Below are 14,028 nucleotides of genomic sequence, written 5' to 3' on the forward strand. Positions count from 1 at the left end.
ACCGAAGACCCCCGGCAGTGCCCTGTCCATGTAGCCAAGACCAAAGATCCCCAGCAGTGCCCTGTTCATGTAGCCAAGACCAAAGACCCCTGGCAGTGCCCTGTCCATGTAGCCAAGACCAAAGACCCCAGCAGTGCCCTGTCCATGTAGCCAAGACTAAAGACTCCCGGCAGTGCCCTGTCCATGTAGCCAAGACCAAAGACCCCCGGCAATGCCCTGGTAATGATTCTTACCACTGATTTCTGGCATACGTTTGGGTAGCCATTGAAGGATTTACCTAATAGTTCATTTTTTGATAGTTCACTGCCTTTTAGTTAAAGTATTGTCTACCAAGTACAGTCTTCCTAGAGGCTGTTCTTAGACACATACTATTAATATTTTGTTTCAGCATCTCCCAGACTTGCTAGGCAAGAGTGGCCTCTTGATGAAGTTGAGTGACTTGACTTATTCTGATCCTGAAGTCAGGAGAGCTGCAGTGCATTGTATGGCAAACTTATGTCTCAGGTATGTGGATCCAGGTTTCCCAGTAGTAGAAGGTAGGCCGTCTCTCGGACCCTCTATAGGTTGTTCTATCTGCCTGAAGCCGACTTAGAAAACTGGCATAACTTAAGTTATGCCTGGCGGCACATCCCTGTAAACCTAGCACTCAAGAGGCAGAGGCAAGAGGATGCTTATCTAAGGCTGTTCCGCAGAGCAAGTTCCAGACCAGTGTGGGCCACAGGCTTTTATTTTGACAGAAGGAAAAAGAACCTAGTTTACATTCCCCATGCCACTCAACAAAGTTGTCTTATGTTTGTTTTAATTAAAGACCATCAAGAAGTGAAGGGAGAAATGCATGCTAGAAGTGTTAGGCATGTAATATGTCGGTTTTATTTTCTTCTGGTGTAAATTTCAACCATATTCTTTTAGGAAGAATATTCATGTGAATTTAGGCTCTTGTGAGAGTTTCTGTTAAGTTCAGTTTCTTCTTTAAGAATTAGAGTAGGTCTGTAGTATGCAATAGCAAACGGGCAGCACAAACTTGACCTTGTCTCTGGATAGCACTGTGCCTTCCAGTGCCTAGGAAGGCAGACTCAGTCATGTTGTCTGAAAGATCTGTCTGCATTATTTCCCACCTGTGACTGAAGGGCAGAACAAAAACAGATTGTTTCTTCCCCACATTTCCTGGACTACACTTCTGTGACATTTTCTTTTAGAAATTTCTCTTACTTCTTCATGCATGTTCAAACCTGTGCCAGTACAGCAGCAACTAGTCAGCCAGAGTGGGTATTCGGGGCGTGTTCTAGACTTACCGGTCTGCATTGCCGTTGCTAATGCTCGCTCTTCTGGAAGCACCATTTCAAAGACAACTGAATTGTCTCCTCTACATGTGTTTCAGTGTGCCAGGACAGCCATACCTGGAGGAGTCCTACCAGCATGTCTGCTTCCAAGCTTTCTTGACCATTTTACAGTCTCCAAAATCATCTGATATGGATGATATAACATTTTGCATGGTAGGTGGGGCTGCTCCTAGGCATCTGAGTGTTGCAGGCATAGGACAGAGGCTTCAGGATGTGCGTGCATGCATGCGTGTGTGTGTGTGTGTGTGTGTGTGTGTGTGTGTGTGTGTATGTGTGTGTAAATGGTGTCTTATCTGTCAGTGGCACTGAAGTCAGATCTCTGTGGGTATGAATGGTGTCTATATGTCAGCGGCACTGAAGCCACACCTTTGGATTCAAATGATAAGGATCAGTTTTGCTTTCTTTGGTTTGCTCTCAGTTTTGTTTTGACAACTTAAAAGCCCATATTCTTTCTCCTCCCATGTTTAAAAACAATACAATGATCATGATTGACTTTAGGGTAAAAAGGAGAAAATCTGCTCAACAATATCTTTTTCATGACAAATACGGTAATATGTGGGCATATTTTAAATTAAGAAGTATACATCTCAAACACTGTAGATCCAAGATAATAAAAGTTGCTTTTGGCACCAGGCCCACATCCGAGCACTGAAAGTGCTTGATTCTCCAGGCTGAGTGAGCGGCACATGTATCATTGATGGACTGTTTTATAACCCTCCCTTTTTTTATGTTTTACTGGCTCTTAGCTTTCCAGTGCATATTTATATATATACATACCATGGTTTCTAATGGCAACAGAATAATTGGGGTAATTATGCCCTGGTGTCTCCATGTTCTGGCCTAAAATTGGACTGATAAAACCATATTGTGAGGCTCTTATTCGGTGCACAAGATACAGCATTTAAAGTGTGTGACTGAGTCACGTCCTTGTTGAGTTTCACAGTTAGGAAGCATTAGCTTCTTGTATCATCATTGTAGCCATAATCATGAAAATTAACTTTTCCCACTGTTTTAACAAATCTCTAGTTCACACCCTCCCCTGTGCAGAGTATTTCTGAAGGACAGAGCCCTGAAGATGAGGTTACTGAGCTGAGAAATCTGTGGTGATCAGAGCTACCCTCCCACCCCACCCATGCCTCGACTTCCCAAGCCACTCAGGGTGCTTTCTTACAGAGATTGTCCCTTCACCTCTCTGGTCCTTAAAACGTTTTTAGATGGCACTTTAGTGTGTGTGTGTGAGCATATAGGCATGCCATGGCAATTGTTTTGAGATCAGAGGATGTTGGGGAAGTTGTTTGGTTCTGTCCTTCCATCATGTTGGTCCTGGGAACTGAAATTAGGTCGCCACACTTGGTGGCAGGTGGTTGTCCCTGCTAAGCTGTCCCACAGGCCCTCTGCACCTTTCCCATGGTCTCAGCTGCTCCCTTTCTGGTTCACCATTTACACTTGGTCTGTAAGTGTGTACATAAGACTGCTCAGTAAGAGAACTCAGAGTAAGAGAACTCAGGTCTGTCCTCTGGGTCCTTGTCTCTGCTGCGTGCTCCAAAAAGGTTTTCACCGTGGAGGGGACGTTTTCCTTTGCCATTCTAACTGCTACCAATTTATTCCAGAGGAACCAGACTTTATTCTGCTTTCTAACTTGCATCTCTGCCTCCCCACCCTCAGCTGTTACAGAATGCACTGAAAGGCATACAGTCGCTTCTCAATGGTGGGAAAATGAGACTGACGCAGACTGAGCACCTGGGAGCACTTCTCGCTGTGCTAAAGGTGAGGCATGTCTTCACCAAGGGTCCGAGGGACCTCCCTTCCTGTTTCACACCTCAAGTATGGGGGCTGCCCTATATCCTCTCCCCCCTCTTCAGCTAACTGGGGGGTATAGAGTTTCTCACTGGATTTTAAGAGCAGAATAAAATGCTCATGTTCAAGCATTCTCAGATAAAATTGAGAGCAGAGGACAACCGCCATCAAGCAAACATATCAAAGTTTTAAGAATTGCTTTTGAATCTTAGAAATCTATGATGAGATATGATCTGTAGATAATTTAATTACAGATCATCTTGAACCCACCTTCATCTTTGTATTCTGAAGGAGCAGTAAGCTGCCATTATTAGCTTCTGAGCCTGCACATAGTGGGAAAGTCAGACCACCCTGAGAGGTCCAGCACCCTTCAGTTCAGCCAGGAAGAGTCAGAGTCTCAGTGCTCACCTCAGGTGAAAGACATTTGTTACAGTCTAGCTTCATGACCAATATCTTAATTATTTTCTCTTAATCCCTGAATAAAGACAGACAGATATTGTGGTGGTTTGAATATGCTTGACCCAGAGAGTAGCACAGTTGGGAGGCGTGGCCTTGTTGGAGTAGGTGTGGCCTTGTAGGAAGTATTATCACTGTGGGGGTGGGCTTTGAGACCCTCCTCCTAGCTGCTTAGGACACAGTCTTCTTCTGGCTGCCTTTGGATCAAGATGTAGAACTCATGGTTCCTCCAGCATCAAGTCTGCCTACAGGATGCCATGCTTCCTCACCATGATGATAATGGACTGAACCTCTGAAACTGTAAGCCAGCTCCAACTAAATGTTGTCCTTTATAAGAGTTTCCCAGGTCATGGTGCATCTGCACAGCAATAGAAACCATAATTAAGATAGAAATTGGTACCAGGACTGGGGCATTACTTTGGTAGCCCTGACCATGTTTTTGTTTGGAAGAATGTGAATTTGGGGACTTTGGATTTGGACAGCAGTGGAATGCTTTAAGTGGGGCTCAATGGACTATCCTAGTAGGAACATGGAAGACACTGGTGCTGAGGGTGATGTGAATTGTGGGGCCTGGCTCTAGATGTTTCAGAGAATTTTAGTATGTGGTCTAGAGACTCTGATATTTTGGTGAAGAATGTGGTGGCTTTTTGCTCTTGTCTGAAAAGTGTACCTGCAGCTAAGGTGAAATGATTCAGATCAACTGCATTGACAAAGGACATCTCAAATCAATCAAGTGTACACTCTGTCCTGTGGTTCACTTTTATAAGGAACATTTTGATCAGTTGTAGCAAGCTTAGAAAGGAAAACTGCAAAATTAATGGTTGAAGTATTAAATGGGCATCAGGAAGTGCAATGGAGCTAAATCCTGTGTTCAAGGATTTTAAATGGAATTTAGGGAGTGGTGACCTCTGGACAAGATCCCACCCAGCTAAGCTTATTGTTTATGTTTGCAGTTGAACAGGGGATAGTTACATCATGTTAGGCATTATTATTACCTGATTATTGTTTTCATTTGGACTTTTAATGTGAAATGACTTCAATCCAGAAATGGAGGGTACACCTGTTATGCAGATCTTGGGGCTTTTGATCTGGATCTTGAGGCATAGTGGCCATGAAAAGTTTAGGTCTAAGCATAGTAGACCATGCCTTTAATCTTAGCACTTAGGAGACAGAGGCATGCAGATCTCTGAGTTCAAGTTCTGTCTACAGAGCAAGTTCCAGGACAGCCATGCTTAGCCAGTGCAAGAGTACACAAAGCTGGTGATGACATAATAGAACAAGGGGCCATGTTCCAAGCAGCAGTACTCTACAGCTTTCGCCATGTGGCTCTGTCTTTAGAGTCAAGAATAGAGGGGGCTCCTGGGACAATTGATGCTGGCTAGCTGGAGCTAAGAAATTAGTGGCAATTAAGAAGGGACCAGTATCACTGAGATGAAGTCTTCTGGGAAGTACTTTCTGAGAGCACAAAGAAGCTATGTTCCAGAGATAACCAAGGTTGTACCTCATGCTGCAGCTGGACTTGGTAACAGTAAAAAGTCACCCAAATAGTACTGTTTTGAAGTTATGAGGGGACCATGAAGAGCAGCTGAGGCTGGGTACTGTGAGAGACCAGGAAAGGCCATTGGTGAAGGTGCAGCCTCAGTTGCAGTTGATGGCTCAGGACTAAAGGAATCATGCAAAGGAGTTGAGGCTTGGCATCATGAAGAAAGCCAATGAGAGGCTATTGGTAAAGTAGTTGCGGCAGAAGACCCCAGTGTATTAAAGATGCCAGTACCATAGGATGACTACCAAGAACAGCATCAATAGTGGAGTGTAGTCAACTAGACCCTGGAGTGCTACAGAGGGTAAAGCTAGAAAAGTGACCCAACCCCTTTGGAGGAGCCCAGAAGATCGTGTATGTATTCCAAACATTGAAACAAGAACGTGAAGTTCAAGTTACCACAAAGAGGCCGAGATGTTAAAGATGCTAGAGCCATGGGATACCTGCTGAGGAAAACTGCTAACAGGGAGTGGACCCAGCACAGGAGAAAGAAGCTGTTGCAGTCAACAAAGATGAAGGGAGTTGTGGATCTGAAGAGCTTATTAATATCAGATATAGAAATACAAAGTTTGGAGTTTGCCCAGCTGGTTTCCTGTCTTGCTCTGGTCCAGTATTTCCTCACTGTGATGTTTTGGAATGGTAATGTATATCCTGTGATGTTGAAGTATATGATCTGCCTTTTGATTTTGGTTTTATAGGGGATTACAGTTAAGAGATTGCTTAAATCTCAGAGGAGCCTTTGAACTTTAGACTTTTAACATTGTTGAGCCTGTGATAGACTGTGGGAAGTTTTGAAGTTTGACTAAATGTATTTTTCATTATGCTATAGCTGGGTATGGCTCCCATAAACTCATGTTTTGAATGAGCCTATGGGGGCCAGGGAGTAGCACTGTTAGGAGGTGTGGCCTTGTTAAAGGAAGTGTGTCACTGTGGGGGTGGGTTTTGAGACCCTTCTCCTAGCTGCTTGGGAGACAGTCTTCTCCTGGCTACCTTCAGATGAAGATGTAGAACTCAAGGCTCCTCTAGTACCAGCTCTGCCTGCCTGATGCCACGTGGTGTCGTGACGATAATGAATTGAACCTCGGAAACTAAGCCAGCCCCAGTTAAATGATTGCTTTTATAAAAGTTGTCTTGGTCATGGTGTCTCTTCACAGCAATAAAACCCTAACTAAGACAGATGTGGAAATACATAAAAATACATACAAAATACATAAAAATGATAAATTATGGGCTGGAGAAATGGCTCAGTGGTTAAGTGTACTTGTTCCTTTCACTAAGGACCCAACACATATCTGGTCACTCACACCATTCACAACTTCAGTTCCAGGGGATCCAACCCCTTCTTCTGACCTCCACAGGCTCTGGGTACCCACATGGTCTACATACATGCAGGTGGGGCACTCGTGCACATAAATCTAAAGGATTGGTATTTAGAAAAATAATAAATTGGTTTAAACAATTTATGATTAATAAAACATAACTAGATAATAGTGATTTGATAAACAAAAATTATAGACACTCTAGAACGACATCTAATCTGCTGTGGCCAGCGCAGATCCAGCTGCATCCAGATAAGATGAAGCTCTTCTCCGCCATGCCCAACCCTGGTTAGCTTCCAAAATCAGATGAAGTCAGGAACATGGTGGGAGGTGAAGAATGAGATTAAACACTCCTTAGAGCACCCACCTTTCAGTATTTACTGTCTCATTTTTATTCTGAAATAGTTTTTAAAACATTGGTCTGCTTGTGTTCTGATGAGAACATGCTGATTGTTTTGTGATTTATGTGGTGTTTGTTTTTCCTTGCTCTTCACTGTTAGAAAGCCATGTTTCATGGACTCCCTGGACTAAACATAGAGATGCCCACAGTGCTATACCCAACTCCACTTCCTCAGTACGATGGGAGATCACCTGTTAAACCCCAGCAACCAGACTCCAGTGCTGCTCGACCATGTGCGGTACGTGTCTGTCCACTGAGCAGATTTCAGCTGGGGAGCGTTCAAGTGCTTGCTCTGTAGCTATGTATGCTTTCTATGATTTGCTTCCCAACTGCCTCAAGATGCCACTAAGAGCTTGTTTGCAAGTTACTGTGGTTAATATAGAAATTTTAAATCAGTCAGATTTCCGGGAGTACCAGTTGGAGCGCTTGTGCTTCAGTGGTCTGGGCAATGTAACTGCTACAAGCATTTGCTTTACATCCATCACTGAAGGCTCATTCCCTGGCCTCTCCAAAGCAAGAAGAGTCAGTACACTCCTGTTTGTAAAGGGCTGACTGTCACAGGTACCCGAATACAAAAGCAGGCAGGGACTCACCGCAGAAGCAGATGGGTGTGGCTGCCTTCCAGTAAAGCTTAGTAATGGAAGCAGCTGCATTTATCCTTAGGCTCATAATGTGGCAGTTCTTCTCTAGAGCCATTGAAGTCCACCCACCTGTCAGGTCACTGGCTCTGCCATGCTACCGTCATATTTCCCTCCCTTCTAGACAGCTGTCTCCTCCCCCAGCCCCCTTGGAGACCTGCGGTATACAGGTGTATGTCCCGTAGTGTGCGTCATTCATCATGCGGGGCGTCACACCTCTGTCTGGTTTTGTCCTCTTCACCTTTCCTCATACTGCATGTGTGAACATCCCCAGTCACTGTCAAATGAAAAAGTACCAATGATTTCAGTGAAAAGTAGTTTTGGGACCACTATCATAATGTATATATGTAAATATATATTTATACATATGTGTATGTATGTATATATGTATGTATTACATATTATGTCTTTGTTTGCTCCTAAAATCAGATCAAAAAGAAAAAACACAAAGTAAAACCAAAGAAACCCCAACAAGGGGAGAAAGTGGAGGACGAGGAGGAGCCCTGTGGTGAAACAGAAGCAGCACCAGGGCTCAGCATGGACCAGGCGAACACATGTGGCGAGAATGCTTGGTGCTCCTCCCTCTGGGGCTCCCAGGGTTTGCCTGTGGATGGAGGCAGAGCTGCCGGAAGAGAGCAGGCCTCCTTGCCCTTTGCCTCCTCCAGCTGGAAAAGAGTCAGCAGCAGTGAGTCAGACTATTCGGATGCAGAAGGAGGCATGCAGGGTAAAATGAGGTAGTAGTATTTTGTTAGGATGTTCTACCTGATATTTGTAGTTGCATGTGACTTTTAGAACTTGCCTGCTGTGTGGCGCTGACCTTGACCTCTCTTTTGTTCGCTGACTTGGTGGATCTGCCGTGTGAACGCTGCTGTCTGCCCTGTCTGTCTTGTTAGCCTCTCATCCTCTTCAGAGTGCACTCACAAGTCTTTTTTTCTGGAAAACTTCCCTGACACCTTCATTCTGGCTTAGGCTCTCAGTTACATGACCCTGTAATTAATCTTTGCCCTAGTGTCATGGGAAGTACATAGCAGTTCTTTCTTTCTTTTTTTCTTTTTTAAAAAAGATTTTGTTTATTATGTATATAGTGTTCTGCCTACATGTATGCCTGCACACCAGAAGAGGGCACCAGATCTCATTACAGATGGTTGTGAGCCACCATGTGGTTGCTGGGAATTGAACCCAGGACCTCTGCAAGAACAGTCGGTGCTCTTAACTGCTGAGCCATCTCTCCAGCCTGACAGTTCTTTCTTGAATCATTTGTCACTGCCACTAAAAAGTGTGTCAAGGGCAGGGGCTTTGTGCGTGGCCACCTCAAGCACTGTGACCCATATAAGGTTACTCGCGGTATCCACTGAGCAGATGCATGAATACTCTGCACTGTCCTTGTCTAATTCCAGTTTTCTAATCAAAATGTTACTCTCTTATTCTCTGCCTGCTTGCATTTTAATCACCCTTAATAGCTTGTAGCAAAAATACGTAACATGTTTTGATCATACTTTGAAAGGGATGATAACATCCTTAGGGATATTCAGGAGATGTTTAATTTCTCAGAGCATCTGAACTGGTTAGAATAAATAGCCTTTCCATTCACATTCTTAAAAACTTGTAAACCTTGTTTTCTCATTCTGAAAGGTCATACCAAGCCAAGGTTCGCCAAGGAGCATTGGCTTGTTTTCTTTCTACTATCAAATCAATAGAAAAAAAAGTTCTATATGGCTACTGGTCTGCCTTTGTTCCTGACACGCCGGAGCTTGGAAGCCCACAGTCTGTGTCCTTAATGACACTTACACTAAAGGATCCATCTCCAAAGGTAAGGATTCTGAACCAAAGCTTTATGAGAAGTCACATTTTGTGTCCTTTTCCCCCTTTGCGCTGTCTGATCTCTGAATTCTGCTCTCACTGAGACCATCCCAGGTGTTGACTTGAGAGCCTTAATAGGCAGGAAATGACAAGGGCTCAGGCTTCTGTGGGGTACATGGTAGGATAACATCTTAAGCCCAGTGGTCTTTGAAGTCAGACCTTACTGAGCTGTAACTTCTGTCTCCTTTGAGCCCCACTGAAACTGTGATGTTTGTATCTTTCATCCCAGAAGCTGTCGGGCTCTTTCCATCAGCTGTGTGCCTAGTTATGAAGGGCTCTAATCTCTCCTCATCCCCACACTCAGGATGCAGATCTGCGTGCTGTGGTAGACCTTGGAGTTCCACCTCACTGTGGTCCCATGGTAGTGTGCTCGAGGATCTCCTTATGTGTAGTAACTTATAGCTGCCCTCAGTAGCCACTACGCCCTCTCTTGCCTTCATTCTTCCAATAAGCTGGCTCTGAATACGTGGAGCATTGAGTGTGGTTAGGAGGAAGGGAGCCTGGATCCCGACTTCAGACTGATCAGTGTGAATCATCTTGAAATTCCAGACGCGTGCCTGTGCTCTTCAAGTTCTGTCTGCCATCTTGGAAGGCTCAAAGCAGTTCCTTTCTGTTGCTGAAGACACCAGTGACCACAAACGGGCTTTCACGCCCTTCTCTGTCACGATTGCATCCAGCATTAGAGAGTTGCACAGATGTCTTTTGTTAGCTTTGGTGGCAGAGTCCTCGTCCCAGACCCTTACTCAAATAATTAAGGTAAGTCCCTAGTTACCTGCAGAATTCAGTTAATATAGTATATAGTGCTACATATCATCTAAAAGTAATTCGACCTAAGAGTATAAGTAATAGTTATATTAAGGACACCTGTTTGGAAGTCTATACCTCTTTAATATAACTATAGACATTAAAAAGACTAGTTTTCACTTAGTATAAAGACCTTTAAAAATGAGGGGAGGGAGGGCTGGTGGGATGGCTCAGTGGGTAAAGGTGCTTGCCAGGTTTGACCCCAGAATATGTGGTAGGAGAGGACAGATTCCCATAACTGCCCTCTAACCTACACATACACACTCAGAAAAATAAATGTAAAAAAAATTTTACTTAAAAGACCTTTCAAATTAAATATTGTAAATGTATATTGCTGTTCTGTTGCAGTGCCTCGCAAATCTAGTATCAAACGCCCCCTACAACCGTCTGAAGCTCAGCCTGCTGACCAAAGTCTGGAACCACATAAAGCCTTACATCCGCCACAAAGGTTGGTAGTGCGGTCGGCGTCTTTATAGCCATCAAATGTGGAGTAGCAGTGTTTAAAAGAAAGAGAAGTAAGGATTCAGTGCCTCTCTCCAGCTCTGAGGTCTCTGAAAGTCTCAGCTGTTAAAGGTTATCAACCATTGCTAGAAGGCCATTTGGGAAGGAGATGAGCAGAACTGACCTTGAGTTGAGAGCCTGACTCTCCACAGTAAAGAAACCGCATCTCAGAGTAGGAGTGAGTACAAGAGGCTGTGTCAGTGCATAGGAATCAACATCTGTAGGCAGAATGGGAGGGAGGGAGGGAGGGAGGGAGGGAGGGAGGGAGGGAGGGAGGGAGGGAGGGAGGGAGGGAAGTAGGTGTCATGTATTGGGAAGAAAAACTGTCGTACAAGAACCTGACTTCTGTACTGTGATCTGTGAAGTCCATGTAAAGCCTTCTGAAGTTAGTTCACATCTCTAACTGTGGACTTAGTGCTGTGAGTCTTGGATTTTTCCACACATAAGGTATGTGAGCTGTGAGCACTCGCCTTTAGAATGTTCCTTTTTGTTTGTTTGCAAGATTTCAGATCAGACTTGTTCTTAGTCTGAGTTTTCAGTAAGGAGGCAGAGCGAGCAGGTGTTTTCTGGAACGCTGTGGAAGGGACACGGCCCAGAGTCCGAGGATCCACACCAGCTCCCACTTCTCTCCTCACATCCATGGCCCGTGCAGAACCCCAGTGTCCTCCCAACAGGAAGACCTGTCCCTGTTCTGTAAGATTTTCTTAAGGCTCAGATGATAGGCTGAGTGCAACCTACTCCTTACACCAGTCCATAAGTGATAAAAAGATAAATCCTGAAGTGAGGTCTCTCATCAGTGATGGCCAAAGCACAGTAAAGAACCCACCTCTCAGCTGGGCAATGGTGTCACACAGCTCTAATCCCAGCACTCTGGAGGCAGAGGCAAGCAGATCTTAGAGTTCAAGGCTAGCCTCATTTACAGAGCAAGTTCCAGGACAGCCAGGTCTACACAGAAGAAAACTTCTCTCAAAATAAAACAACAACAAAAACAAACAAACAACCCCCCCCAAGTCTTCTGATGCAGGCAGCGGCTAATTTTAACTATATCTGTTTCTCTTTATTTCCATCTAAAGCCCCCACATCTCAACAGGCCCTTTATACTTGACTTTATACTTGAATGTTTTTGTTATTAAAATGTTTAAAGTCTAATATACTTAGGGGTAAGCCTAAAGAAATTTATAGAAGGTTCATCTGGACACTTATAAAGTGATGGATGAAATGGAAGAGCCCTTTTTGGTGAACAGGACTCCATCTCTGTTCTTCCAACTTGATTGAAGGGTTAGTGTAATCCCAATCAAAATGCCAGCAAAAGGTTCTCAAGTATATCCAGCAGAAGACCTAGAGATGGAACAGTATTGGTAGAGAAGTTAGGCTGACAGTTGAGCTCAGTGGTGGAGCACTTGCCTAGAATGTGCAAAATCCTGGGTTCAATCTTCAGTGTTTGCAGGGAGGAAAAAATAACCACCTGAGCGTGTCAGTACCTCAGAGCGTACTATTAACTATACTAAAGGCAGTATAGAACGTAGATCAGTAGAAGAGAATACAGAGCCCACAAGTAAACCCACATTCATCCTCCACAGCTGGTCACAGCAAAGGGCCGAGGCAGCTCTTCAACCAATGGTGCTGGGGCAGCTAGACAGCCACTGCAAAACACTGAGCCCAAGTGTGGGCCTGTCAGCTTTTCCTTTTTCTCGTTTATTATGTCTGTGTGGTGTGAGTATGGTGTGAGTGCGTGTGTCTGTGTGGTGTGTGTCTGTATGTGTGGTGGGAGTGTGTGTGTCTGTGGGCCTTTGCATAAGTGTGTGCATGTGAAGACTAAGCTTGACGTCGGGCGGCGTGTTCTGAAGTCCCTCCACTTTATTCATTGAGACGGTATCTCTCAGTTGCTCCCAGAGCTCTGGCTAGACGTTTTCTTCCCAGGCTCCCATCTCTTGTCTTCTGAACACTGGAATTAGGAGTGGACCGCCATACCCACTCAGCAGTTTTGTGGGTTCTGGGGATCGAAACTCCAGGCCTCGTGCTTACAGGCAGTTGCATCCATTGTTGAGATATCCCTCTGGCCCTGGTTTGTTTTTTAAATTTTGTTTTGTTTATTTGTTTTTTATAGCTTTTTCTTTTAACTCCCATGATCATTGAGGTGGATGGATTAGTAACGTTTTGCTACTGTGTGAAGCACTCCAGGATTGTAACAGCTCTTTGGTTTTCCTTTTGTGACTCTGGGTAGTTATATGGTGTGTATGAGGTCAGCAGGACACGGAGTCTCAGAGACCAAACTCCAGTGCTCTGCAGGAGCCAGCGCTAGGATTCCACGAGTCCCGCTCCAGGCCTGGGTGCTGCGCTCTTTTTAAATGAAGAAGCCCCACCAGCTGTTAGTGATTTTTCTAGTCCTCTCATTTGGGTACTCCTAGTCAAGTTGTCTCGTAGAATGTCTAATGGTCTTGATTTTTCAGATTGTTTCTTCATGATATCGTCCCTTCTTTCCTATGAAATGAAATTAGAAACTTGATTATACGTAATTTAAAAAGAATCTAGCAGTTCTTAATTGCAAGCAGCGATAACTGCAGCCCTTATGTCAGTGGTTCCATGGTGATAGGCCCTGCCTTTCTTTGGACAGATGTTAATGTCCGAGTGTCAAGTCTCACGCTCCTAGGAGCTATAGTGTCCACTCACGCGCCTTTGCCAGAAGTCCAGCTGCTTCTTCAACAGCCCTGTTCCTCTGGACTCAGCAGCAGCAGCTCAGCAACCCCTCACCTCAGCACTCCTGATGGCTGGAAGACATTCCCTGCAGGACCCTCTCTGGAAGAACCATCGCTCAGCTCACCAAAGGGGTTGTCAGAACCCTGCTGGCTCATCCGACTCTGCATTTCCACTGTGGTACTGCCCAAAGAGGATTCCTGCTCGGGTAGCGATGCTGGCTCCACCATGGGAAGCACCTATGAACCATCCCCCATGCGGCTGGAGGCACTACAGGTAGGAAGCACCATATCTGAAAGGAAGGGACCATTCCTTCTCTGGAGGGTGACTGAGGGGCAGGTGCATGAAATGGCCTTGCCATCTGGTGTGGCCTTGGCTCTGTTGTGTTTGGTTTTGGAGCAGTCCTTGTAAAGTGCTGAGTGTGCTCCTCCTTGTTCTTTTGTTCAGACTGTTGTAGTCAGGTCAGTACTGTATGACAGAAATAATGACTAAGCTTGACTTCTGCAGCTTAAAGTTCATTCTCTATAGATTCTTCCTTGTCATCTTATACCTATTAGTGAATCTAAGACCAACTTGTTTTACATAGCATGTTCTAGGCCACCCAGGGCTACATAGTAAAAACTCATCTCAACAGAGAGAGAGAGAGAGAGAGAGAGAGAGAGAGAGAGAGAGAGAGAGA

The 14,028-nt window shown here is 44.7% G+C and overlaps 1 protein-coding gene across 1 annotated transcript in view; it reads left to right on the forward strand.

The window, feature by feature from the left end:
- Heatr6 (HEAT repeat containing 6) overlaps nt 1–14,028 on the forward strand; it is a 27,472-nt gene that overhangs the window by 4,340 nt on the left and 9,104 nt on the right. Inside the window, exons 4-12 of the mRNA XM_028772404.1 lie at nt 389–504; nt 1,379–1,493; nt 3,006–3,107; nt 6,953–7,090; nt 7,920–8,224; nt 9,123–9,300; nt 9,900–10,106; nt 10,503–10,602; nt 13,270–13,625. Of these exons, the coding sequence (XP_028628237.1) occupies nt 389–504; nt 1,379–1,493; nt 3,006–3,107; nt 6,953–7,090; nt 7,920–8,224; nt 9,123–9,300; nt 9,900–10,106; nt 10,503–10,602; nt 13,270–13,625 (1,617 nt within the window). The remainder of the gene's footprint in view (nt 1–388; nt 505–1,378; nt 1,494–3,005; nt 3,108–6,952; nt 7,091–7,919; nt 8,225–9,122; nt 9,301–9,899; nt 10,107–10,502; nt 10,603–13,269; nt 13,626–14,028) is intronic.

Source organism: Grammomys surdaster, unplaced genomic scaffold, assembly GCF_004785775.1.
Source record: "Grammomys surdaster isolate TR1022 unplaced genomic scaffold, NIH_TR_1.0 213, whole genome shotgun sequence".
NCBI lineage: Eukaryota > Metazoa > Chordata > Mammalia > Rodentia > Muridae > Grammomys > Grammomys surdaster.